This window comes from Bubalus kerabau, chromosome 4 (genome assembly GCF_029407905.1).
Source record: "Bubalus kerabau isolate K-KA32 ecotype Philippines breed swamp buffalo chromosome 4, PCC_UOA_SB_1v2, whole genome shotgun sequence".
Classification (NCBI taxonomy): Eukaryota; Metazoa; Chordata; class Mammalia; order Artiodactyla; family Bovidae; genus Bubalus; species Bubalus kerabau.
This window is the reverse complement of record NC_073627.1, coordinates 20,783,429-20,807,860: the sequence shown is the minus strand read 5'-3', so window position 1 is coordinate 20,807,860 and position 24,432 is coordinate 20,783,429. Positions and strand designations below refer to the sequence as shown.

General features: G+C 43.9%; 1 protein-coding gene across 2 annotated transcripts in view; it reads left to right on the top strand.

Moving 5' to 3' along the window:
• Positions 1-14,363: 14,363 nt before the first annotated feature.
• DHX8 (DEAH-box helicase 8) overlaps positions 14,364-24,432 on the top strand; it is a 28,385-nt gene continuing 18,316 nt past the window's right edge. Inside the window, exons 1-10 of one of the 2 annotated variants that reach the window (XM_055575765.1) lie at positions 14,364-14,706; positions 17,143-17,220; positions 19,036-19,121; positions 19,623-19,695; positions 20,060-20,145; positions 21,241-21,350; positions 21,734-22,093; positions 22,390-22,534; positions 22,628-22,831; positions 23,493-23,580. In XM_055575765.1, the coding sequence (XP_055431740.1) occupies positions 14,559-14,706; positions 17,143-17,220; positions 19,036-19,121; positions 19,623-19,695; positions 20,060-20,145; positions 21,241-21,350; positions 21,734-22,093; positions 22,390-22,534; positions 22,628-22,831; positions 23,493-23,580 (1,378 nt within the window). In that variant the 5' untranslated portion in view covers positions 14,364-14,558. The remainder of the gene's footprint in view (positions 14,707-17,142; positions 17,221-19,035; positions 19,122-19,622; positions 19,696-20,059; positions 20,146-21,240; positions 21,351-21,733; positions 22,094-22,389; positions 22,535-22,627; positions 22,832-23,492; positions 23,581-24,432) is intronic. The other variant, XM_055575767.1, reaches the window with a different exon arrangement.

Here is a 24,432-nt window from a genome sequence, read left to right as displayed (position 1 = left end):
TTATTCACCATGCCACCCAAGTCTAGTGTAGACACATAGCTGGGAGTGTAGCATTTCCTTCTAAACCCATGCCCTTAGGCACACGTGTCATCTTGAAATCTACATCAGTGGGAACACCAGCTTCCCACACGCTATGGGAGATGAAGTTTGAATATGTGTATGAATCACGTGAAGTGGAAGGGTTGACTTCTGTGGCTTTGTACTGTTTGTTCCCACATCATCAGAGACGAGATCTGAGTGATCAGGTGAACTTGATCTGCAGCAAAAAGAGCATGGGCTCAGGAGTCAGACTCTCTGATCCAGGCCTCTGTTCTGCCAGTTACTGATTGTTTAGGTGGCTTGACCCAGCTAAGGCAAAAAAGGGAATCCAGTGGAAGGATACTTGTTGTTGTTCAGTCACTAAGTCAAGTCTTGTTCTTTGCGACCCCACAGACTGCAGCATGCCAGGCTTCCGGGTCCTTCATTATCTCCTGGAGCTTGCTCAAACTCATGTCCATTGAGTCGGTGATGCCATCCAACCATCTCATCCTCTGTCGTCCCCTTCTCCTCCTGCCTTCAATCTTTCCCAGCATCAGGGTCTTTTCAAATGAGTTAGTTCTTCGCATCAGGTGGCCAAAGTACTGGAATTTCAGCTTCAGCATCAGTCCTTCCAATGAATATTCAGGACTGATTTCCTTTAGGATTGACTGGTTTGATCTCCTTGTTGTCTGAGGGACTCTCAAAAGTATAGTACCACAGTTCAAAAGCATCAATTCCTTGGCGGCCTTCTTTATGGTCCAACTCTCACATTCATACATGAATGCTGGAAAAACCATAGCTTTGACCATATGGACCTTTGTTGGCAAAGTGATGTCTCTGCTTTTTAATACGCTGTCTTGTCATAGTTTTTCTTCCAAGGAGCATGCGTCTTTTAATTTCATGGCTGGAGTCACCATCCATAGTGATTTTGGAAACTAAGAAAATAAAATCTGATTCTGGATATCTAGAATTGGGGATAACCAAAGTCAGGGACTTAAATGCTTCCAGGACATTATTTTCTCTCTGGATTTTTTCTTTTTCCCTCTCTATGTGTGGCCTTTATTCTTTCAGTTCAGCTTTTCCCCAGAGAGGAGCTCATGGCTTCTGGCAGCTCTTGTTCATATGAGCTGCTGCTGCTGCTGCTGCTAAGTCGTTTCAGTCGTGTCTGACTCTGTGCGACCCCCATAGATGGCAGCCCACCAGGCTCCCCCGTCCCTGGGATTCTCCAGGTAAGAATACTGGACTGGGATGCCATTTCCTTCTCCAATGCATGAAAGTGAAAAGTGAAAGTGAAGCCGCTCAGTCCTGTCTGACTCCTAGCGACCCCATGGACTGCAGCCTACCAGGCTCCTCCGTCCATGGGATTTTCCAGGCAAGAGTACTGGAGTGGGTTGCCATTGCCTTCTAACATCATAACTGTACTATTAGAGAAGGCCTGGTCTCTTTCTTCAATTTCGATGTCTAAAATGCTGGAGAAGTCTGATTGGCCTGGCTTGGGTCATGTGTCTGGTCCTAGACCAATCAACCTTGGCAAGGGGAGGGGTAGAAAGGGTCATGTGGCAGAGATAAAACCATTCCTAGAGATTAGGAAATTGATTGTGAGCCTGACAGCTAACTTTTTTTACACAGTTACTTCATCTCTCTGAGTCTTAGTTTTCTGACGTGTAAGTGCGTCCAATGTCACAGTGAGGTATACAACTCTCACATTTTGACACATTCATCTTGCTCTTAGATTTAGCTAGAAGTGGAGGCTGAAAAATAATGAGGCAAACTGGGAAACTTTAATGTATTACAACAAAAAATTTGGTGACATGCAATATTTACTTTCATATATCAAAAGTATGTAGAGCAGTTACTTTAAAAATTGAATTAATTAATTAATTTATTTTTTGCTGCTCTGGTTCTTAATTGCTGCTTGCCCTGGGCTTTACCTAGTTGTGTCGAGAAAGGGCTACTCTCTAGTTGCTGTGTTTGGGCTTCTCATTGCAGTGGCTTCTCTTATTGAAGAACACAGGCTCTAGAGTGCATAGGCTTCAGTAGTTGCGGCACATGGGCTCAGTATCTGAAGCTCTTGACTTCAAGAGCATGAGCTCAGTAATCGCGGCACATGGGCTTAGTTGCCCTGCAGTATGTGGGATCTTCCTGGACCAGGAACTGAACCCATGTCCCCTGCATTGGCAGGCGGATTCTTTCCCACTGAATCACCAGGGAAGCCCAAACCAGTTACTTTTAAACTCAAATTTGTTTCCTAGGCAAGATCTAAATTCTGGAATTCAGTGTCTAATTAAATCATATGGGGAGGAATCAGGAGGAGTAACGTATACACACTACTGAATATAAAATAGGTAACCAACAAGGAATTACTGTACAGCACAGGAAACTATACTCAATATTTCAATATTTTGTAATAACCTATAAGGGAAAATAACCTGAAAAAGAATATACATACATACATACATACATATATGTATGAATCATTATGCTGTACACCGGAAACTAACACGATATTGGAAATCAACTATACTTCAATTAAAAATATAAATAAACAATATCTTTAAAACAGGTCTTTCCTGGTAGCTCAGATAGTAAAGAATCTGCCTGCAATTCAGGAGGGTTCGATCCCTGGGTTGAAAAGATCGCCTGGAAAAGGGAATGGCAACTCACTCCAGTATTCTTGTATAGAGAATTCCATGGACAGAGGAGTCTGGTGGGCTATAGTCCATGGGGTCGCAAAGAGTTGGACATGACTAAGCGACTAACGCTACTGGTGTGAATATTAAAAAATATAAATTGATCTGAAGAGTATTATAAATATTACATAACTAACAAAAAGACAAAAAACACTAGTATAGGCATAAAAGAACATAATTCAATGGGAAAGTTTTCTGTTTTCTGCAAACCAGGTTTACAACTAATAAAGGGAAAGGTAAAATGTAGAAAATTAAATGGATAGTTTTTTAAATCAAGAATTCAAATTATAATAAATACATTGATAATATATCATTCTACATATACAACTTTTAGTATATAAGAATATGCAATGTATGTCTGTCTTTTATATTTACAGAAATAGCTGAATGACACCCAAAGAGCATGTTTCTGTGTGCTCTGGAGAAAGGAAGATCTCCTTTGAGAAGGGATGTTAATAACCTGAGCATCATTTCCGAAGTGGCCAGAGAGTCAGTTTCTTGATCACAAACCTGCTTGAAATTTACAGGTAGCTGTGAATGACTGCACCAAGCCAAGGCAATTGGGGACAATATGGCTCTTAGACAGAGTTGAAGGATACAGTTCCAGGCTTAAACCACCCCTGCTCAAATTTACTCCTGAAAAGCAGTAGAAATTGGAGGCCCTATCATTTGAGGCCTGGCCAAATGGCCTGGCTGACCATCTCCCCACTCCCCTGTATCTTGCAGATCCTACCTACCTCCTGGGGTTGTGATGATAATGACTAAAGTATTATTATACCCCTATCACACTATCATATGCCTACCATATCATTCAGTCAGTACTCAAAACCTACTGAATCTCTTTCTTTTTCCTATGGCTCAAAAAAAAAAAAAAAAAACTTTGGAAAATCATGGGCACATAAACAAAGATGGCTATAGACATTCATTCTGAGAGCAGGCCACATGGCTCAAATATTGACCACGGTATCCACTGATTTGTTTAAAAGTGATTCCCTAATGGCTCAGACAGTAAAGCATCTGCCTGCAATGCAGGAGACCTGGGTTCGATCCCTGGGTTGGAAGATCCCCTGGAGAAGGAAATGGCAACCCACTCCAGTACTCTTGCCTAGAAAATTCCATGGATGGAGGAGCCTGGTGGGCTACAGTCCATGGGGTCGCAAAGAGTCGGACACGACTGAGCGACTTCACTTTCACTTTTCACTTCCAGAGGATCCCACAGTGATTCTCAGTTTGATTCAAGCAAGCTCAATTTGAAAAATATCTTAGTATTCTAAGTGCTTCTTGGCCCCTAAGGAATCAGGCAAGTTAAAGCATGTTTGGATGAAGATTCACATTTAGCCCATGAAACTATATATTGCAATAAAATGCTTATATTTTATCTTGTATTACACAGCCACATGATATAATTATACTGCATGGTATGCCAAAGGCTCAGAATAGCAGAACACTTATTTAAATTGCAGTTTAGAATTTCTCAAATCACTACCTTTTCCTAAGAAGTCCATGTCCTCATGACATTGTCAGTCCAATTTAAAAAAAAAAGCAGGAAATATAGTTTATCATTTGAAAATGCTGTCTCCATCTTATAGCAGAACATCTAGCCATGTGGCTTTGGGCAAACCATTTGATCTCTTCAACTTGAAAAACATTTTCATGCCTACCACGTGCAAGGTTTGGGGATGGACTTCTGTGGGATGACTCAGACATGCCTTTGATGAGAAAGGCATGCTGGGTAGGGATCTTCAGTAGAAGTAAGTAGAGAATCTGCAATAGTTCTGGAAGCAGAGTATTAAGGAGGGGGAACTAGCAAGTGGTTTGGTTTGGTGGAAGCATATGGACATGTAGATGCACAGGGGCGCTAACCAAAGTTGTTGGGAAGCTATTAATAGGATAGAGGGCTCCTAAGTGAGGCAGGCATCCCAGATTTGGAGCCTGGATGACTTGGAGCATTGGATGTTTTTTAAGAAGCATTAGGGAAAATGGCAGGAAGTGTTAGCGTGAGGGAAAAGAATGATGCTTTTGGTTTTAAACATGCTAAGCTTAAGATCCTACTTGGATATCCAGCTGGAGCTTCCAATAGGTAACTGAAATAGAAGATAGAGTTTGAGAGTTGCAGGGGCTGGAGATAGAGATCTGCGAGTTGCCAGAAGTGACAGCCGAATCTGATTGGATCCATGTTGATTAGGACATGGGTTCAGCTTATATAATAGCAACACCCTAATATGGTGATTTCAAACAGACAGAAGTGTATTTCTTCCTCACATAATAATTCAGTAGAGAGGAGCCTAGGGCTGGTATGGTGGCTCTGAGAGGTCAGAGATTAGGATGCTTCTACCTCTCTGCTCTAGGAACCTTAGGGTCATGACCTTGTTTACACTGTCTGAGATGACTCGACACTATCACATCTGTACTTCCAGGGAAGGGGAGATAATGAGGAAAAGACAGGACCTGAAAGTACTATAGGACAAGAATCAGGGGAGTCGCCTGTGGTTTAGTGGTTAGGACCTGACATTTGCACTGCCACAGCCCAGGTTCAATCCCTGGTCTGGGAACTAAGATCCTGCAAGTTATGCAGCCGTGGCCAAACAAACATTAACTATAGGACCAGAATCCCAGTCTTAGCTAGATGTGTGGCTGCTCACAATAAAGGTTACATTGCTTGTCCTTCTTGCTGATAAGCAGCCAATAAGAGGTGAGCAAAAGACATATGAACCACTCTAATGTCTGCTCTATAAACATGTTTTAAATATCAATATGTCGTTGCATAATGAATCAGAGAGTGCACTGTGGTGAAAGCTGAATTAAAGAGGAGTTTCACAAGGGCTTCCCTTGTGGCTCAGCTGGTAAAGAATCCACCTGCAATGCAGGAGACCTGGGTTCGATCCCTCGGTTGGGAAGATCCCCTGGAGAAGGGAAAGGCTACCCACTCCAGTATTCTGGCCTGGATAATTCCATGGAGTGTATAGTCCATGGCGTTGTAAAGAGTTGGACACAACTGAGCGACCTTCACTCACTCACTCACTTCACAAGGGCTTCCCTGATAACTCAGTTGGTAAAGAATCCGCCTGCAATTCAGGAGACCCTGGTTCAATTCCCGGGTTGGGAAGACCACTGGAGAAGGGATAGACTACCCACTCCAGTATTCTTGGGCTTTCCTTGTGGCTCAGCTGGTAAAAAATCCACCTGCAATGAGGGAAACCTGGGTTTGATCCCTGGGTTGGGAAGATCCCTGAAGAAGAGAAAGGCTCACCACTCCAGTATTCTGGCCTGGAGAATTCCATGGACTACAGTCCACGGGGTTGCAGAGAGTCAGACACGACTGAGCGACTTTCACTTTCACTTCACAATGCCATCCACATGTCAAGGAAGATGAGAACTCAAGATAAGGCAGTGGGCCTCAACTGGGGTTGGTTTCGCCCTTCAGGGGACATTTGGCAACCTCTGGGGACATTTTTGGTTGTCACGACTAGGGGCAGAGGATGCTATTGGCTTCTAGTGGTAGAGATCAGGGGTGCTGCTAAACAGCCTATAGTGCATAGGAAAACCCCACCACCCGCAAAGAATGATTGCTGCCTAAAAGGTCAATAGCGTTAAGACAGAGAAATCTTGTGTTAGGAGATTAGGGCAGTGGTTCCCAAACTTTGCTACACATTGGAATCACCCAGGAAGCCTTAAAAAATCCTGATGCTCAGGTCACACCCAGAGCAATGAACTCAGAGTATCTCAGAGTGAGACCCAGACAAAGTAACTGGTAAATTCTGTGAACAGGGAGTTTTAGCAGTGACTGACACAGAGTGGGTTCTCAATACACATCTGTTGAATGAACGAATACATAAATGAATAACTTCAAGAGGGTGGAAGCAAATGGCCAGGAGTTGAGGGGATAAGCTGGAGAAGGAGGCAGGCAGAGAACCAGAACTCTGAATATAGTTTACATTTCTCAGAGCTCTGGTTATATCAGGAGATAGAGAAAGACAGTAGGATGATCAAAAGCATATAGAGAAAAGATTTCTTATTTTTAGGTCAGTGGGGACTTGAACATATTTGTAGGAAGAAGGTAAGAAACAAGGAGAGAGAAAGTGTAAGGATGCAAGAGATCAGAGAGGTTGTCAATGGAGGGGACAAGATGAAGAGCATCATGGATGCATGAGCTTTGAGGAGGAGAAAGGATACATCCCTAGAGACAGAAAGAAATATCAGGTGAAAGTGTGGACTGATTCTGAGATGGAGGTGAGAGCAGGGATGGGAGGGAAGTCTTGAATGGCTTTCTTTTTCCCTGTAAGTAGGAGGTGAAGTCTTTTGAAAATGATGGTGGTAGGTATGGGTTTGGGACTTCAGGAGAGTTTAGACATCTTGAGTCATGTTGTGTGGGAAACCACTGTCCAGAAGAGCCCTAATGGGGCCCAGGCGAAGTTCAAGATTATGAATTTATCCTGGGTTGAACCAGCTTGACCTTGGGACTATTTCTAGCAATACACAGCAGTGTGGGAGGGAAGAAACAGGGTGACGGGAGCCACTTGGGGTTGGCAGATCAGGACAGCAAAAACCAATGGAGGGAGGGATTCCTTGACATTTGTGAGCATATTTCCAAATGTTTGAGAGAATATGAGTGAAACTGAGAGAATTCTGATAGATGGGAAGCAAGGATAGATGAAAGATTTAGAGGCACCGTGAAAATTAAGAGAAGGTCCAGTGGTGGAAAGGATGCACTGGGTTAGAGAGAGGAGTTTCAGATATTGAGATCAGGGGAGTAAAACCATTTCAAATAATGATGGCCTTTAATGAATGGATTTGATGACATTATCTCTTAAATCTTGTCCAACTCTAAAACTTCAGGAGAAGTACACATGATTGAATATTGCCTTTAAACCCAAATATGCAAGTAGCTGATAGTGTGACCCCAATCAGTCCTTGTCACAAGTGAAGTTTCATTAAGTCCAAGTCCATGGGGATAAAACAGGACAGGGATTTCTGGACATGCTCAGTAAGAGAGGTTGATCAACCAATATGGAATCTCCGTGTCCTGAAAAAATTTTCAGACACGTTCTACCCACATTGCTATTTGAGAGTTAATGGAAGATTATAGAGTCTTTCTGGGTCATGTAAAAGCAAATCTATGGGGATAGTTCCCTGGTGGTTCAGTGGTTAGGACTCTGAGCTTCCACTACAGGGAGCACAGGTTCGACCCCTGCTCGGGGAATTAAGATCCTGAAAGCTGAGCAGTACAGTAAAAAAAATAAATAAAGAAGAAGAAACACTATTTGCCCCACACAAACCCATGTGAAAAACCTTTATCCTCACTTTTCCCTTTCCTCTCCCTCAGCCCATTTGCAACAAAAGAGGGTAAGATGTTGCTGTGTGGAACAAATGAACTTATTGGAAAGGTGAAACCACAGGCTGGAGGTCTCAGACTAGGAACACTACTGAGAGGCAAAGGGGATGCTCATTAGGATTCATGATCATTACTGAACCAAGCAGGGAGCTGGAGGCCCTGAACTCTGTCTCTTTTCTCCTTCGCCCTGAAAGCCAGAGCTGGCTCCCTAATTGCCCCATATGCTGGTTTTATTTGGTGGCTCAGCTGGGTGGAGTGAACCCTGGGAAGAGATGCATTCATTTTTAGTTACCTCACCAGATTGCTAATTTTCACTCTGGAGGCATCAATCACCATAATGACTATAATCCCAGGACGGAGAGGCATCTATTTTGGCACCAGGGCAGCAGCTCTTGCTGCCACCAAAGATCCTCTGAGGCTCAGGGCCTGGAGACCCCGGGGAGGAGTCCCACACGGCTCTTTCTGCTGGGCACTCTCAGACTTGGGATGGAGGACACGCTGGGAATTCATTCTTCTTTTCTTGGGTGAAAAAAAATGGAGTTTTTGGAGGAGCAGTTTCTTTGGAGTTAGTGGCAAGCATACAGATTAACACAGACCTTTGGCCCCAAGCTAACTGGACAGCTGTTTACATCCCTGACTTGTAAACAGAACACCAGCCTCTCTGTTCTCTCCTCTTTTCCTATCAACATATTTCTTGGTTTGCCTTTTTTTTTTTTTTTTTTGGTATCTTTCCTGAGGAAAGCCTTAAGTTCCTAAAGAAAGCCCTAAAACAGAAACCAGAGGGTAAAGAAATACCCTCCTCCCAGAGATGGGGGCTAAATGTCACTAGAGAAGGAAAAAAAAAAAAAAAAAAAAGCTCTGTGTAACTTGTCACTTTGTTTCCTAGACTTGTAATATTCATTATTTAAAAATTTTTCTTTTTAAAGAAAATCGACCTAAATGAAGTCTACAAAACATCCACTAGATTCTGAAGTTCGGTCACTTAAAGGATGATTAACATTTAAACATTTCACATGATTAAATTAACATGTGAAAATTTCTTACCACTCCCACAGAGGGTGAGGAGGTAGAGATGGGGGAATAAATTCTCTTAACAAGTTCACATCCTAAGGGTGTCTGATTTTTTTTTTTCTTGACATTTTAAAGACAGCCCTTAAAGTGGGAGAGAAAGGAGGAGACTTCACTGTGACAAAAAAAAAAAAAGAAAAAGCCTGTTAAGAAGGAATTTTTTTTTTTTGCCTAATACTATAAAACTTGGGAGAATTTAGATCTCAAAGCATCCATTATTTATGTGGATGGCAGGTTGATGGCCTGAAAAGGGGAAATTTAAGGTCAGGGACATTTAGGGCAAAATGGAGGTTGTGCTTGGGCATTGGAAGATAAGGCAGACAAATAAAGGATTGCAACAGGAGGAACGGTCCTGTGAGGTGGCCCTGGCCCCATCTGCCCCCTTCCCTCCCCCGGCTGCCCTTGGCTGACCTGACGTGCTTTGGTTTTTTGTCTCCCAATCACCTGCCTTCCTGTTTAGGCAGCACAGAGACTGGAGTAATAAACACAGCTCTGCCACCAGCCATGAGTGTGGCATTAAGAATATTCTAGTTCTTCCTTGATGGCTTTCCACTGCCTTTCCAATCCCTAATGATACTTTCCAGAACCTATCACAGTGCCTGGGCACAAAGTAGATGTTCAGCACATCATTGATGAATTGGTTCAAATTTGGAGAAGATTTTGGGGGAAAAGAGTGAAAAAAAAGAGGGGTATTTCACTACTTCACTCTCTCTGGGTTTCTGTCCCTCTCAGCAAAGGCCTCAGATGAAAGGGTTCTGGCCACTGGCATCAATGTCTTTCAGTTGGTTCCCAGGCTCTCTGATTAGGTCAGGCCACAGTAGAGCAGTGAAAGTGAAGCCGCCCAGTCGTGTCCGACTCTTTGCAACCCCATGGACTGTAGCCTACCAGGCTCCTCTTGTCTCCGGGCAAGAATACTGGAGTGGGTTGCCATTTCCTTCTCCAGGGGATCTTCCCGCCCCAGGGATCGAACCCAGGTCTCCAGCACTGTAGGCAGACGCTTTACTGTCTGAGCCACCAGGGAAGTCACAGAGCAATGAAGCAGGTGCCATTTTTTCCTGAAGTCTCGCTGCATTAATAACAATGACAGTTGAGTGGCAGTTATATGTGTGTGTGTGCTTAGTCGCTCAGTCATGTCTGACTCTTTGCAACCGCATGGACTGTAGCCCACCAGGCTCCTTGGCCCAAGGGGATTCTCCAGGCAAGAATACTGGAGTGGGTTGCCACACCCTCCTCCAGGGGATCTTCCCAACCCAGGGATGGAACCCAGGTCTCCTGCGTTGCAGGAGGATGCTTTTACCATCTGAGCCACCAGGGCAGCCCCAAGCAAATCATTCTGATTTTGGCTTCCAGAGCAGAGGTATTTCCCCTAGGGTTCCAGCAGAAAAAGTCAGGGCTGTCTTGTTTGCAGCAACACCATTTTGTTTTGGTGACAGGAAGTCCGGTGGTTTTTCTCACCAACTTCTGCAAGGATGCCTGCCATCTATCAACTCCACACTTCTGCCCTCGCCCATCTAGTCTAGGATTTCCCAGCAGCTCAAGACTTCCTTCTCTGCTTCCTACTTTCCCTCAACCCCCAAGTTCTTATCCCAATGCCAGCAGCTGGGACCAGTCTCTGGGACAAAACAGAAATAATGTGGGAATTGCAGTGAGAGTTGAATATATATATCAGTCTAGGAATAGACATACAAGCAAAGCCCTTGTTACTATTGGATCAGGGTGGGAAATCATTTCTTATCCATGATGGGTGGTGGCAGTGATTAAGCATAAGCTATCTGTTTCAATATTTTAAATATTGTCTCGTGAAGGCAGGTTATTTACTGGGAACCATCAATAGCTGTATTAAACAGGCTGTCCAAGGAAAGTAATATAATACTGATGAGCAATTAATTATACCTGGTATAATATTTCTTTCTTTTTGGTTTTTTTTGGTCACACTCTGTAGCACATGGGATCTTAGTTTCCCAGATGGAACCCACACCCCCTGCAGTGGAAGCACAGAGTCTTAACCATTGGACTGCCAGGGAAGTACTTATCTGGTATAATATTTGGAAATATATTCAAAGGATGATCCAGAATATATCCAAATACATTCAACGTGAATTAATTCACTTTTGTTTTTTGGCCACACTGTGTGACTTGAGGGATCCTTGTTCCTGGACCAGGGATTGAATGCAGGTTCTTGGCATTGAGCGAGAAGTCCTAACACTGGACTGCCAGGGAATTTCCAGAATGAATTCACTTAAAAAATTATTTTATTTATTTTTTATTGAGGTATAGTTGATGTACATTATTATGTAAGTTTCAGATGTACACCATAGTGGTTCACAATCATAATTTTTAAGGGTTATGCTCTATTTATAGTTATAAAATATTGGCTATATTTCCTGTGCTATACAATATACCCTTGTAAGAATAAACTCACTTAAAAAATTTTTTTTGGAATACACTTAATTTACTATGTTGTGTTAGTTTCAGGTGTACAGCAAAGTGAATCAGTCATACACATACCTACTGTTTTTTAGAGTCTTTTCCCTATATAGTAGGCCCTTATTAGTTATCTGTTTTATATATAGTAGTGTGTATATGTCAATCCCAATCTCCCAATTTTTCCCTCCTTGCGGTGAAGTCACTTTTATACTACATTTGGTTCAGTGTCTTTCATGGGAGAAGGGAGGAAGATTCCACATGCATTTGTGTTTGGGCTATCAATTTATCAGTATCTATGTACTTAATGTTCTCCTCTGGCTTCAAAAAGCATCCCTTGGTATTATAGGGTATATGTGTATTACACAAAAAACTTTGACTTCTGAAAATTTGTACTTAATGGCATACACAATTAAATCAATGTTTTGTTGTTACTATTTACTATTGAGATGTGTGTTCAATAATTACCCCCCACCCCACCAAATTAAAAAAGTTTTTGTAGTTTTCTTATAGTACTGTTACCACTACTACATATTATGGTTCTATAGCCTTTTTTCCCTCAGAGCTTTTAAAACAAAAAAACTCCATGTTTTCTTCTCCCCATCCAGTTAAATATTGGAGGAAAGCAGAACATAAATGTATATATATTTTGAAAGGCGAAGAAGTACAAAGAAAAGAATTCAGTGGAATAAGCCCCAGGTAGCCCTGCTCCAAGCTGGCAAGTTGAGCTTGTTGAATCAGATGCAAGATTTTCCATTCCATTCATGTGGGAACAGAGGAAGAGAAAGGGGAGTGGGAAGAACACAGAGGGTACAGTGCTGATCCTCAGGATCCTGGAAACATGGAGCTCTCGGAAGTGATGAGAACTACAGTGAGATGATGAAAGAACAGAGTTCAAAGATGCAGTAGTGTAATGTATCCTGAAGCTAAAAGCAAAAGGGTCTGACTCCCTCCCTTTTGATGAGAAGGCCATCAAAAGGCACTTGGGGGTGCCTCCTGTTTCCTCATTCATCATGCAGAGTGGTGGGGTGTGGGAAATCCTCACCTCACCATGTTGCTGCTGCTGCTGTTTAGTTGCTAAGTTGTGTCCAACTCTTTGCATGGCCATGGACAGTCACCCCCCCAGACTCCTCTGTCCATGGGATTTCCCAGGCAAGAATACTGGAGAGGGTTGCCATTTCCTTATCCAGGGAATCTTCCAGACCTAGGGATCGAATCCGTGTCTCCTACTTGACAGGCGGATTCTTTACCACTGAGCCACTTGGGAAGCCCCTCTCCTCACCATAGTTTGTCACAAAGGAAAAGGGGACCTGAAGCAGAAGCTGGGAGACCTGAGCTTACTGACTTTGGGTTCATAGCACAGCTGATATTTGAGGGAACAAGTTCTGAGAGGACTGAGGGTATTAGCATCTGGAAAACTGGAGGTTGAGGAGTGGTTTTCACAGGAGAGGAGCCAGGTGGCTCTCTGGTGCCTCAGACTTTGGGGATCTGTTCTTGACAGATTTGATGGTGACCACTGTCTCAGCTTTGGGATTATAGCAACTGCCATTGTACTGTGTTTATGAATCAGGATCCTTGTATGGTTATATCATTTGGTCATCACCTAAACCCAGTCAGAGCAATATTATCCAAGTTTACAGATGAGAAAACTAAGGCCCAAGAGCTTAAGGTCACTCAGGTAGGTAGGAGAAGTATCAGTTTCTTCATCTGTAAAGTGAGTTAATGATAGCACCAGGTTCCACTGCCTGCTGATTTGTTACAGAATCTCTTGGAATCGTCATGATCCAAGCAGATGCAACGCCCCAGGAATATAGGGGTCTCCGGTTAAGCCAATCTTGACTTTTCCAGAGGTGAATTCAGGTTGGTTTTTTTTTTTTCAAGACTTCTAAAGTGCAGGCGCGGCTTAAAGCTCAACATTCAGAAAACGAAGATCATGGCATCCGGTCCCATCACTTCATGGGAAATAGATGGGGAAACAGTGGAAACAGTGTCAGACTTTATTCTTCTGGGCTCCAAAATCACTACAGATGGTGACTGCAGCCATGAAATTAAAAGACGCTTACTCCTTGGAAGGAAAGTTATGACCAACCTAGATAGCATATTCAAAAGCAGAGACATTACTTTGCCAACAAAGGTCCGTCTAGTCAAGGCTATGGTTTTTCCTGTGGTCATGTATGGATGTGAGAGTTGGACTGTGAAGGCTGAGCGCTGAAGAATTGATGCTTTTGAACTATGGTGTTGCAGAAGACTCTTGAGAGTCCCTTGGACTGCAAGGAGATCCAACCAGTCCATTCTGAAGGAGATCAGCCCTGGGATTTCTTTGGAAGGAATGATGCTAAAGCTGAAACTCCAGTACTTTGGCCACCTCATGCGAAGAGTTGACTCATTGGAAAAGACCCTGATGCTGGGAGGGATTGGGGGCAGGAGGAAGAAAGGGACGACAGAGGATGAGATGGCTGGATGGCATCACTGACTCGATGGTCGTGAGTCTCAGTGAACTCCGGGAGTAGGTAATGGACAGGGAGGCCTGGCGTGCTGCGATTCATGGGGTCGCAAAGAGTCGGACACGACTGAGCGACTGATCTGATCTGATCTGAAAGCGCAGGCGCGGCGGGTGTGTATGGGGGTGGGTGGGGAAGGAGACCGGAGGAGGCGGCGGCTCCCGCCTCCTCAGCTCACCCTGCGCAGGCCACGGTCGCCCTCTGCCGACACAGGGCGGAAGCGCGAGTGTATGTTTTCGTGCCTGAAAGCCGGCCAAGAAGATCGCTGACCTATAGAGGGCGCCGGTCAGCGTGCTGAGTAACCCATTCAGCTGTCCCTTCCTCGAGCACTTCCTGTCTGATTTCTATGGTCCATCCGGTTACGTCAAGAAAAGTTCCTGGAGCTTTCGATTTATCGTAAACAAAAGAGGTGCGCCGACCCGGAAGTTGAAACTGGGCGGGAGTAGCTCGGAGGGCCGGCAGTAAGGGGGCCAGGTGGGAGTAGCTCCGAAGGACCGCGGTTAGGGGCCCCGGGAAGCCGTAGCCATGGCGGTGGCTGTGGCCATGGCGGGAGCCGTACCCGGGACAGAGCTAGGCCCCGCAGAAGAACTCGCCAAACTCGAGTATTTGTCTTTGGTGTCAAAGGTTTGCACCGAGCTGGATAATCACTTAGGTATCAACGACAAGGATTTGGGTGAGTCTGCGGAGGTCCGTGTGGCCTCTGGGTTTGGGCTCGAGGAAAGCGGAAGGAGAAGGGGGATTGATGGGCCGAGTGTGTGTGTGTCTGTCACAGAGACTTGGCCCAGGGCACTTGCGGCCGTGGCCTCCTCTTGAGAATTCTCCAGGCCGAGCTGTTAGAACGCTTTTCCCAGAACTGTCAGTGAAACCCGGAGCGGCCGTCGCTGCTTGCCTCCCCCTCTGCCCCTCTGCTTTCCCCACCCGCCCCCCAGCCTCAGCCCCCTCAGCACCTCCCCCCCCCCCCCGCCCCAGATAATTAAACAGCGTTAACAGCAGCAACGCAGAGTCACATGTTGATGATGGTGATGATCTTTTTCATGGCAGCTACTTACTGAGTTCCCACTACGTGACAGATATTATGCTTAGTGTTTTACTTTGTCTTATTTGCTCTTCATGCCATCCTGTTAGATAGTATTTTCTGTTTCTAGATTGCGAAAACAAGGCTCTGAGTAATTAAGTAACCCCCCCTTCAAGATCACATATCAAAATGTGAGGTGAGCTTGGTCTGGAATCCAAGTCTGTAACTTTAACTGTGCTCTTAACCATTCATGCTTATACTGTCTCTGAAGCATCAATGTATAGTATCTCTCAAACATTAGACGTCTTGGGACAAAATGCACATGGGGCAAATACAAACTGAGGAAATGGAAAAGACTAGGGCCCCACAGCTCAGGCTGCAGGCAGGTGGAATCCTCCTGGAGGCAGAGGGATGGGTAGGGTCTAGGGCATGGGTGGAGGAATTGACTTGATAGGCACAGGGATGCTTCATTTTAACTGGAAGGAGGGCAGAATGTGATTTTAAATGCAGATGGGTTTAGAGATAGGTGGTAGGGAGATGAGGGAGAAAGTTCCCATTTGACAGTTCTGTTTTCTAAATGAAGAGAAAGTCATCAGTTGGTGAGATGGAAGAAACGGACACATACATGAGGAAGGAGGGTCAGGGAGGTTAGAAGTATGATCTAGGGTAAGATACATAATTTCTCTGCAGCTGTTTTCTTATCTGTGAAATAGGGATGATACTGTGTTCTTCACAGGATTACCATGTAGCACCTGCATATTTTAGTTCACTTTTCTCTTGCTTGTCATCAAGATGTGCCTAACTTGTGTAATTTTTTCTCAGTTTACTCTTTTTTTGATAATGAGGTGATAGACTGGTCAGGTTGCTATCTCTCTGGGTAATATGTTCCTTCATTCAGCAAATGTTCATTGAGTTGGGGGATTAGGAATACAGTAGATAGAGTACAAGATAGATTCCCTCAGTGGGCTTACATTGTTTCCCTCTCTCTTTTAAACTACAGAGTACTAATGCCTTAGCTCTTTTTAGAGGAAACAAAAAGTTCTTGAGACCAAAACTGCCCCACCTCCACCTTCATAGGCCACTTACAAGTCCAGGTTGTCACCTGCTATAGATTGGAGGTTTCAATGACCCCCTCCTTGGGTTTGATTAATTTATTAGAGCGGCTCACAGAACTCAGACACATTTTACTAACTTATTTATTATAAAACGATGTAACAGCTAAATGGAAGGTATGTAACAAGGAGAGAGGAGCTCCCATGCTCTCTGAGTGCCACACTCTCCGTGAACCTCCATGCATTCACCAATCTGGAAACTCTCCAAACCCTCTCTGGATATTTATGGAGGCCTCATTGTATGAGCACTCATGTATTATATAGGCACAGCTCTCATTGTATAGGCACAGCTGATTAAATCATTGGCCATTGATGATGATGTTCAGTTGCTAAGTCATGTCTGACTCTTTGCAACCCCATGGACTGCAGCATGCCAGGCTTCCCCATCCTTCACTGTCTCCCAGAGTTTGCTCAAACTCATGTCCATGGATGAGTGAGCCCATCCAACCATTGATGACTGAACTCAATATCCAGCCTCTCTCCCCTTCCAGAGATCAGGGTAGGGCTGAAAGTTCCAGCCCTCTAATCTCTTGATTGGTTTCCTTGACAACTAACCCTCATCCTAGTTACCTAGGGGTTTTCCTAAGGTTATCTCAGAAAAGTAAAAAAAATAATAACTTATTCTCTGCGTTTAGGAAATTCCAAGTGTTTAGGAGCTCCATGCCAGGGATAGAAACCAAATGTGTTTCTTCTTATAAATCACAGTATTTATATTGTGATAAATTTATACACTGTTAAACACAGATTTACGGAACCAGTAACATTAAAAATAGTAATATTGGAAAAGTGTGATTGCCAGAGTTGGTTTTAGTAACAAAAAAGCTAAACTGCCAGAGTTGGTTTTAATAACAGAAAGTTATATATTTATTTCTTGTGTATTTTACTTGTTGACTTAATTTTTTTATTTTGACCTTGATGTATTATCATTTAAATCAATGTCATTATTTTTCCTGTTTTCAACAATGCTGCTGCTGCTGCTAAGTCGCTTCAGTCATGTCCGACTCTGTGCAACCCCATAGACGGCCGCCCACCAGGCTCCCCCGTCCCTGGGATTCTCAAGGCAAGAACACTGGAGTGGGTTGCCATTTCCTTCTCTAATGCATGAAAGTGAAAAGTGAAAGTGAGGTCGCTCAGTTGTGTCTGACTCTTTGCGACCCCATGGACTGTAGCCTACCAGGCTCCTCCGTCCATGGGATTTTCCAGGCATGAGTACTGGAGTGGGTTGCCATTGCTTTCTCTGTTTCAACAATGAGGTGGTTTTTAATTACTGATTCATTTTTGATAGTTCAGTTATATGATGTCCTCATATAATTCTGAAAATTAAAAAGAAGCCCTCATTAATGACAGCTGCAGTGTGGATGCTGGTGACTGCTTTAGGACTGGCTCTCCTGAGCATTGTGTGGCTAGCACCATGTGATTTAGTCCTCTGTCCACATTCTCTAAAGAATTTGGGCTCTGAAATCAGATTTCTGGATTCCAGTTCTGGTTCCACCCATTGTTTTTGGGTAGGTCATTGTCTCAAACCCTCAGCCTCCTCATCTGTGAAACAGGGACAGTAGTACTACCTACCTGTAAGGGTTGTTGTGAGAACCGTGGGGGTAACCCATGTGAAGCACTTAGCATAGTGCCTGGAATGCAGCAGATGTTTAAGAAGTCTTCACCATTGGCACTGTTGTCATTAACTTTAAATAAAACCCTGGTGGCATCTGGCTTTCACTTAACATCATAAAAAAGGTAAAAGCAAATTTCAGCATGGAAATGGTATGTGGTATTAGTTTATAAGTTGGTTATCCAGATCTTCCATGTTATCATTATTATTTTTTAGGATTAAAATCCAAATGAAGGGAATTGCCTGATGGTCCAGTGGTTAGGTCTCCATACTTTCCTTGTCTAGGACCTGGGTTCAATCCCTGGTTGGGGAACTAAGATCTTGAAAGCCATATGGCATGACCAAAAAAAAAAAAGTCCAACTGAAATCATTACAAGTTGAGGCAATTTTCTCAATCTATCATAAAATGCACTTTTCTCCTGCAAGTCTCTTAATTAATAGTTCTAATATTGGAAATTTTGAGAACTAGGCGGGTTTGTGAAATTTGGGAGTGGGGAGCAAGTGAGTCTTTCACCAACTTGGATATTGTACCACCCAGCGGCTGCCTGGAGCTCATATATATTATAGATCGTGTGAGTCCTTTCAGAAACTGTAGAAAGCATCCTGTTGTGTCCATGTGTGCATGCCTGTGCACAAGTGCGTTGGCTTATGACCTTGGACATGCTTGCCTCTAGAATCTGTATGGCGGAATACATACCTAGTAGTTTCATGAAGCGGAGAAGGCAATGGCACCCCACTCCAGTGTTTTTGCCTGGAGAATCCCATGGATGGCGGAGCCTGGTATGCTGCAGTCCATGGGGTCACTAAGAGTCGGACATGACTGAGCGACTTCACTTTCATGCATTGGAGAAGGAAATGGTGACCCACTCCAGTGTTTTTGCCTGGAGAATCCCAGGGACGGGGGAGCCTGGTGGGCTGCCGTCTATGGGGTCGCACAGAGTCGGACACGACTGAAGCGACTTAGCAGCAGCAGCAGTTTTCATGAAGAGCACTATGATCTGCGACAAGGAGGTCTTCCTCTCTCAAATGCACTCAAAGGCCTGGTGATCCATGTCTTCTTTTTATTTATGAAGATTAACTAGTCCATACATGGATAATCTTGGTAATCTAAATTCTTTCTCTACTCTTACTGAATGGTGCTTTTCGGTTTTTATGAAGACTGAAAACTGTTGGATAACCAAACTGGTTTTATTTTTAACATACTTGAAACTGATTTCTTCCTTAAGTCTCCATTTTCCTGGTTTTAATCCCTTTTCTCATTTGCAGCTGAATTTGTGATCAGTCTTGCTGAGAAAAATACCACCTTTGATACTTTCAAGGCTTCGCTGGTCAAAAATGGTGCAGAATTCACAGTATGTTTACATAGAGACCCCTGTTTTGTTTTAATATCACTGTTGGATTTAAATTTTGATAGTACATGCCAATAAACTGAACCATTAAGTATGTGATGTTTTCATGACACTAAGCAATGGCGATATAACTGAATTGCCTGTGACACCTTTCTAGGAAAATGGGGCAGAATTTCCATTATTAAGTCTTTATGGGTGCTTACATTCTTGTTCTGTGAATCAGGAAGTCAAAAACAACAGTCTAGGTGTGAAAGGTAGTTCTAAACCGTGGGAAATAGAATAGTTGAAGGGAACTAGGTTACATGCCTGCAAAGAGTCATAAATATCAGTTTTCTCTGAGGTATGTTACTAGGTTCAGGCCACATCAGGTTGACACTCTGCTTTATTTGTCCCAGTTAGTTAAATTCAGGTGCATTACCACTGTTTCTAAAGGACATCCCTTTTCTTAGTGTTTTTAAACACTGATCCAGGAGCTGACAATCTTTGTTCTGTTTCTTTTCAAAGGATTCACTCATTAGTAACTTGCTGCGTCTCATACAAACCATGCGACCTCCAGCAAAGCCTTCTACTAGCAAAGGTGAGCAGAGCTTCTAGCCAAGCTTCGTCTCCAGTATGGTTTAGGTTGTGAGCATCCTGTAAACTGCATTTGTTTACCTTGCTGCAGCTGCTGAACAAGTAGATTAAAGTAATAAGACATAACCAGTCAAATGCATACTGAATCACACTCCCCATCCCAGTGCCAGTGTAGTTGTTGAGGGTTTTGTAATCAGTATTTTTTTTTTAGGAAGTTGAATTATGTTTATAGTAATGTGTAAGAGTAATATGTAGAAAAATGTTTTTAGTTTGATGCAAATCTAATGTTGAAGTTCTTTTGTTAATCTCTAAGAATATTAATTATGTCTTTTTTTTTTTTTACCCTTTCATGCTTTTAATGAATTAAGATCCAGTTGTTAAGCCCAAAACTGAAAAAGAAAAGCTGAAGGAACTGTTCCCAGTCCTTTGCCAGCCAGACAACCCTTCTGTTCGGGTACTGATACCATTTTGAGCTTGTCTACTGCAGCTACATGTCCCCCCACCTCACCCCTTTTCTCTGTTTCATTAGTTATTAATTTTAAGTTTGCCTTCACTGTAGTGTATTAGGATTTTTCAAAGTAAAAGTGTCTGGCCACTCCCTGAACACGTACTATGTGTAGAGTAGTGTTAAAAGGTTCAGAGAATGATATTCCAGGGAAATGAGATGGGGAATTTTGGGAAGCAATGACCAAGGGATATGGAATAGGTATGAAATACCATAAAGTTCTGATACAACTGCCTGTTGTGCAAAATTAGGTTTTTTTCTTTGTTACATATTGTGTGTATGTGTTCAGTTGTATCTGGCTCTTTTTGACCCCATGGACTGTAACCCACCAGACTCCTCTATCCATGGAATTTTCCAGGCAAGAATACTGGAGCAGCTTGCCTACTCCAGGGGATCTACCCTGACCCAGGGATCAAACCTGCATCTCCTGCAATGCGAGGCAGATTCAAAGTGTTTTGATTTTTTAATTTCACTAGTACCTACTATATGCCAAGCTATTATAACTATCAGGGTACAGTGGTGAACAAAAGAGACTAGAGTGTCTGCTGTCTTGGACATTACATCCTGGTACTGGGGCAGGGAATGAACATGCAGACTTCTCTAGTGGGGAGGAGACGGGCAATACCCAAGTAAGTAGATGGTATAGCTGAGAGCGATGAGAACTATGGCGAAAAATAAAGAGGTGAAAGAGAGAAGGGAGTGTAGAGGGAGAGTGCTGTGTAAAAATTTTGACGTCTATTTTCTGTTCATAATCACCACTTACATGCTTTCATGGGAGGGATGGTACCTAATTACCACCATAGGGCTTGTATTAAGGCCAACAGGGATTTGCCAAGTGTGGAAATGACTTCCAGGAGCCTTTGCTCATTCCTTCTCCCTCTGTCTCAAATTGCGTTGGAAATCTCTGCCCCCTCTGCTTCCCTCACATTAGTGGTCAGAACTGTAGGGACTGTTAGATTTGCAGATGCCCCTGAAGTACAGATTCTTGAGAACGGACTTTTCTTGTCCCCTTTTCTCCTGACGTGGCTGCCTCTATCTCTGTAGACCATGCTGGACGAGGATGACGTGAAAGTCGCTGTGGATGTCCTGAAAGAACTGGAGGCCTTGATGCCCAGTGCAGCAGGCCAGGAGAAGCACAGAGACACCGAGCACCGGTTTGTCCCTCACGTCCTATCCTTTGCAAGTTTAGGATATAGTGATAGTTGAATTGTGGACCAGCAAGCAAAACTGGGCAAGTTTACAGAATCTAGACCGGCCACATACCATACTGCTGGATCTGTTTTCAGTCCTCCCTGGTGAGAGTGTTTGGGCAGCAAGTGCTGAAATGTTCAGAAGATAGAAATCTGGGTTGAAAGAGGGCTGAATACGTTTGTGGTCTCCTCTGTTATTGGCCTGCAGCGATGTCAGTCATAGTTACTGAAACTCCAGTTCATCATTTAGTGGGTACCTTCCATATGCATGGCACTGTGTTAGGTGCTTGGGAAGGCGAGGATGGAATTGGGCTGGTTTTGTTTTTCAAACAAGTATTTGTTGCTAGGGACAAGGCCAAGAAAAAGAAGCGCAGCCGGAGCCGAGAGCGAGAGCGAGACCGTGACCGCGAGCGAGAACGAGAACGTGATAGAGACCATAAGCGGAGACACCGGTCCCGCTCTCGATCACGTTCCCGGACCCGGGACAGGAATAAGGGGAAGTCTAGATACCGGTCCAGGAGCAGAAGTCAGAGTCCCCCCAGAGATCGGAAAGACCGAGACAAGTATGGGGAGCGGAATCTGGACAGATGGCGAGATAAGCACGTGGACCGCCCTCCGCCAGAAGAACCCGCCATTGGGGACATTTACAATGGCAAGGTTACCAGCATCATGCAGTTTGGATGTTTTGTGCAGCTGGAGGGACTGAGGTAATGATACCAGCAAAGGCCAGAATTTCTTTTATCACTGGGGATTTTCATATTTTAAAAAGTGACTGTGTCAGGCTGTTAGAAGTTGACCTTTTATTTGAAATGTCATAGAGCCATTTATTCCTTCCTCTGAATTCAGATCCACCCTTTTGCTAGTTGACACAGATGAGAATTTGTTGCCCCCCACCTCCACCCTTGCCCCCAACTTTTTCTTTGGGAAGGTGGTAATTCTAGTTTATTGTTTGGCCGGTTTCTTGGAACTTTGCTCTTGTTCCTGATGTGTCTGACTCCCTCAGGAAGCGGTGGGAAGGCCTGGTGCACATCTCTGAGCTCCGGCGGGAAGGCCGTGTGGCCAATGTGGCTGACGTGGTGAGCAAAGGCCAGAGGGTCAAGGTCAAAGTGCTGTCCTTCACTGGGACCAAAACCAGCTTGAGCATGAAGGTAGGTAAGATATGCAGCTGGTTTCCACATCTGATGGTCAAGGAGGCATAAGAGAACGGAAAGGAAACTCTCTCCCTTGTTTTTGTGCCTTAGGATGTGGATCAAGAGACTGGAGAAGATCTAAACCCAAATCGACGGCGGAATCTTGTCGGGGAGACCAACGAGGAGACCTCTATGAGGAATCCGGACAGGCCCACCCACCTGTCCCTCGTCAGTGCCCCTGAAGTAGAGGATGACTCACTAGAGCGCAAGCGCCTTACCCGCATCTCTGACCCAGAGAAATGGGAGATCAAGCAGGTTGGGGCCCTTTGCTTTTATGGCCACAGTCATTCAGGGGGTAGCATGATGGTTATGAGTGTGGACCCTGGACTTCAGACCACTCAGGTTATCATCCTGAGCCAAGTTCTACTACCTCTTTGTGCCTCAGAGCCCCCATCTGTAAAACAGGGCCAGTGTTGGTATTGTGGGGATTAAATGAGTTAGTAGAAGTGACGTTCTTAGATTAGTGCCTGCGTGTGGTAAGTGCTGTTTGAGTGATCGTTCCTGTTTTCATCATTTGTCGGTAAACATCAAAACCCCAGTGTGGCAGGCCACTGTGCGAAAATTAGGGCTATGAGGATAAATGTATCATGATTCCTACCCTTGAGGACCTCCAAGTCCAGTGGAGGAGACAAATTGAAGCAAATAACTGGGAAGGTTTACCTTCTACATAATATGGAATGTGCAGAGTACTATGGAGTCAGGGAGCAGATAACATGACCTGGGAATGTGACTCTTGAGCTGTGCTTTTGGGCATGATGATGTGCCCCCATGGGTAGGATATATGGTGTTTGAGGCCCTGCAGTCTTGGGTCAGCAGAGGAAAAAACCTTGGTTTCCTGCATGAAGTCTTTGTATAAAGCCAAAAGAAGAGTGTTGATCTAGTATGCGACAAATGTTTCCTTTTATCCTTTGGCTAGATGATTGCTGCCAATGTCCTTTCCAAGGAAGAGTTCCCAGACTTTGATGAAGAGACTGGCATTCTCCCTAAAGTGGATGATGAAGAAGGTAACCAGCCACTCGGATGGACCAGGATGATGGATTGGGAGGACAGTTGGCAAGTTCAGCCGTGGATAGGGTTTATTTGTAGTTTAAACAAACCAGTGGTTAAACTCATCTGTTTCTTGGGTCTCACAGCTCTTCTCTCAATGAACAAGGGTCCTTCCATGATAGAGGCAAAAAAACCCTATTTTTCTGATAAATGTTTGTATATTGCTATACTTGTTGCTTATGATCAGTTTTTAGGATATAAGGTGCTTACAGTCAGTTTTTAAGATACAAGAAGTTCTAGTGTTTTGGGGAGTGAATTTGATCTCATATTTTTAGTAATTGTTCTCTAAACCTTGGATCCACCTAGATTACCTCTGAGTTGCCATGGAAACAAATTTTAAGCTCAGCGCATTGGCAGTTTTTTTTTTTAATTGTGAAATAAATTCCTTAATAAAGTGTATATGGTTTATATAACAATAACAAATGAAAACCTATATACCCACCACCCAATTCAGTTCAGTTCAGTCGCTCAGTCGTGTCCGACTCTTCGAGACCCCATGAACTGCAGCACGCCAGGCCTCCCTGTCCGTCACCAACTCCTGGAGTTTACTGAAACTCATGTTCATTGAGTTGGTGATGCCATCCAACCATCTCATCCTCTGTCGTCCCCTTCTCCCTCCCACCTTCAGTCTTTCCCAGCATCACGGTCTTTTCAAATGAGTCAGCTCTTCGCTTCAGGTGGCCAAAGTATTGGAGTTTCAGCTTCAGCATCAGTCCTTCCAATGAACACCCAGGACTGATCTCCTTTAGGATGGATTGGCTGGATCTCCTTGCAGTCCGAGGGACTCTCAAGAGTCTTCTCCAACACCA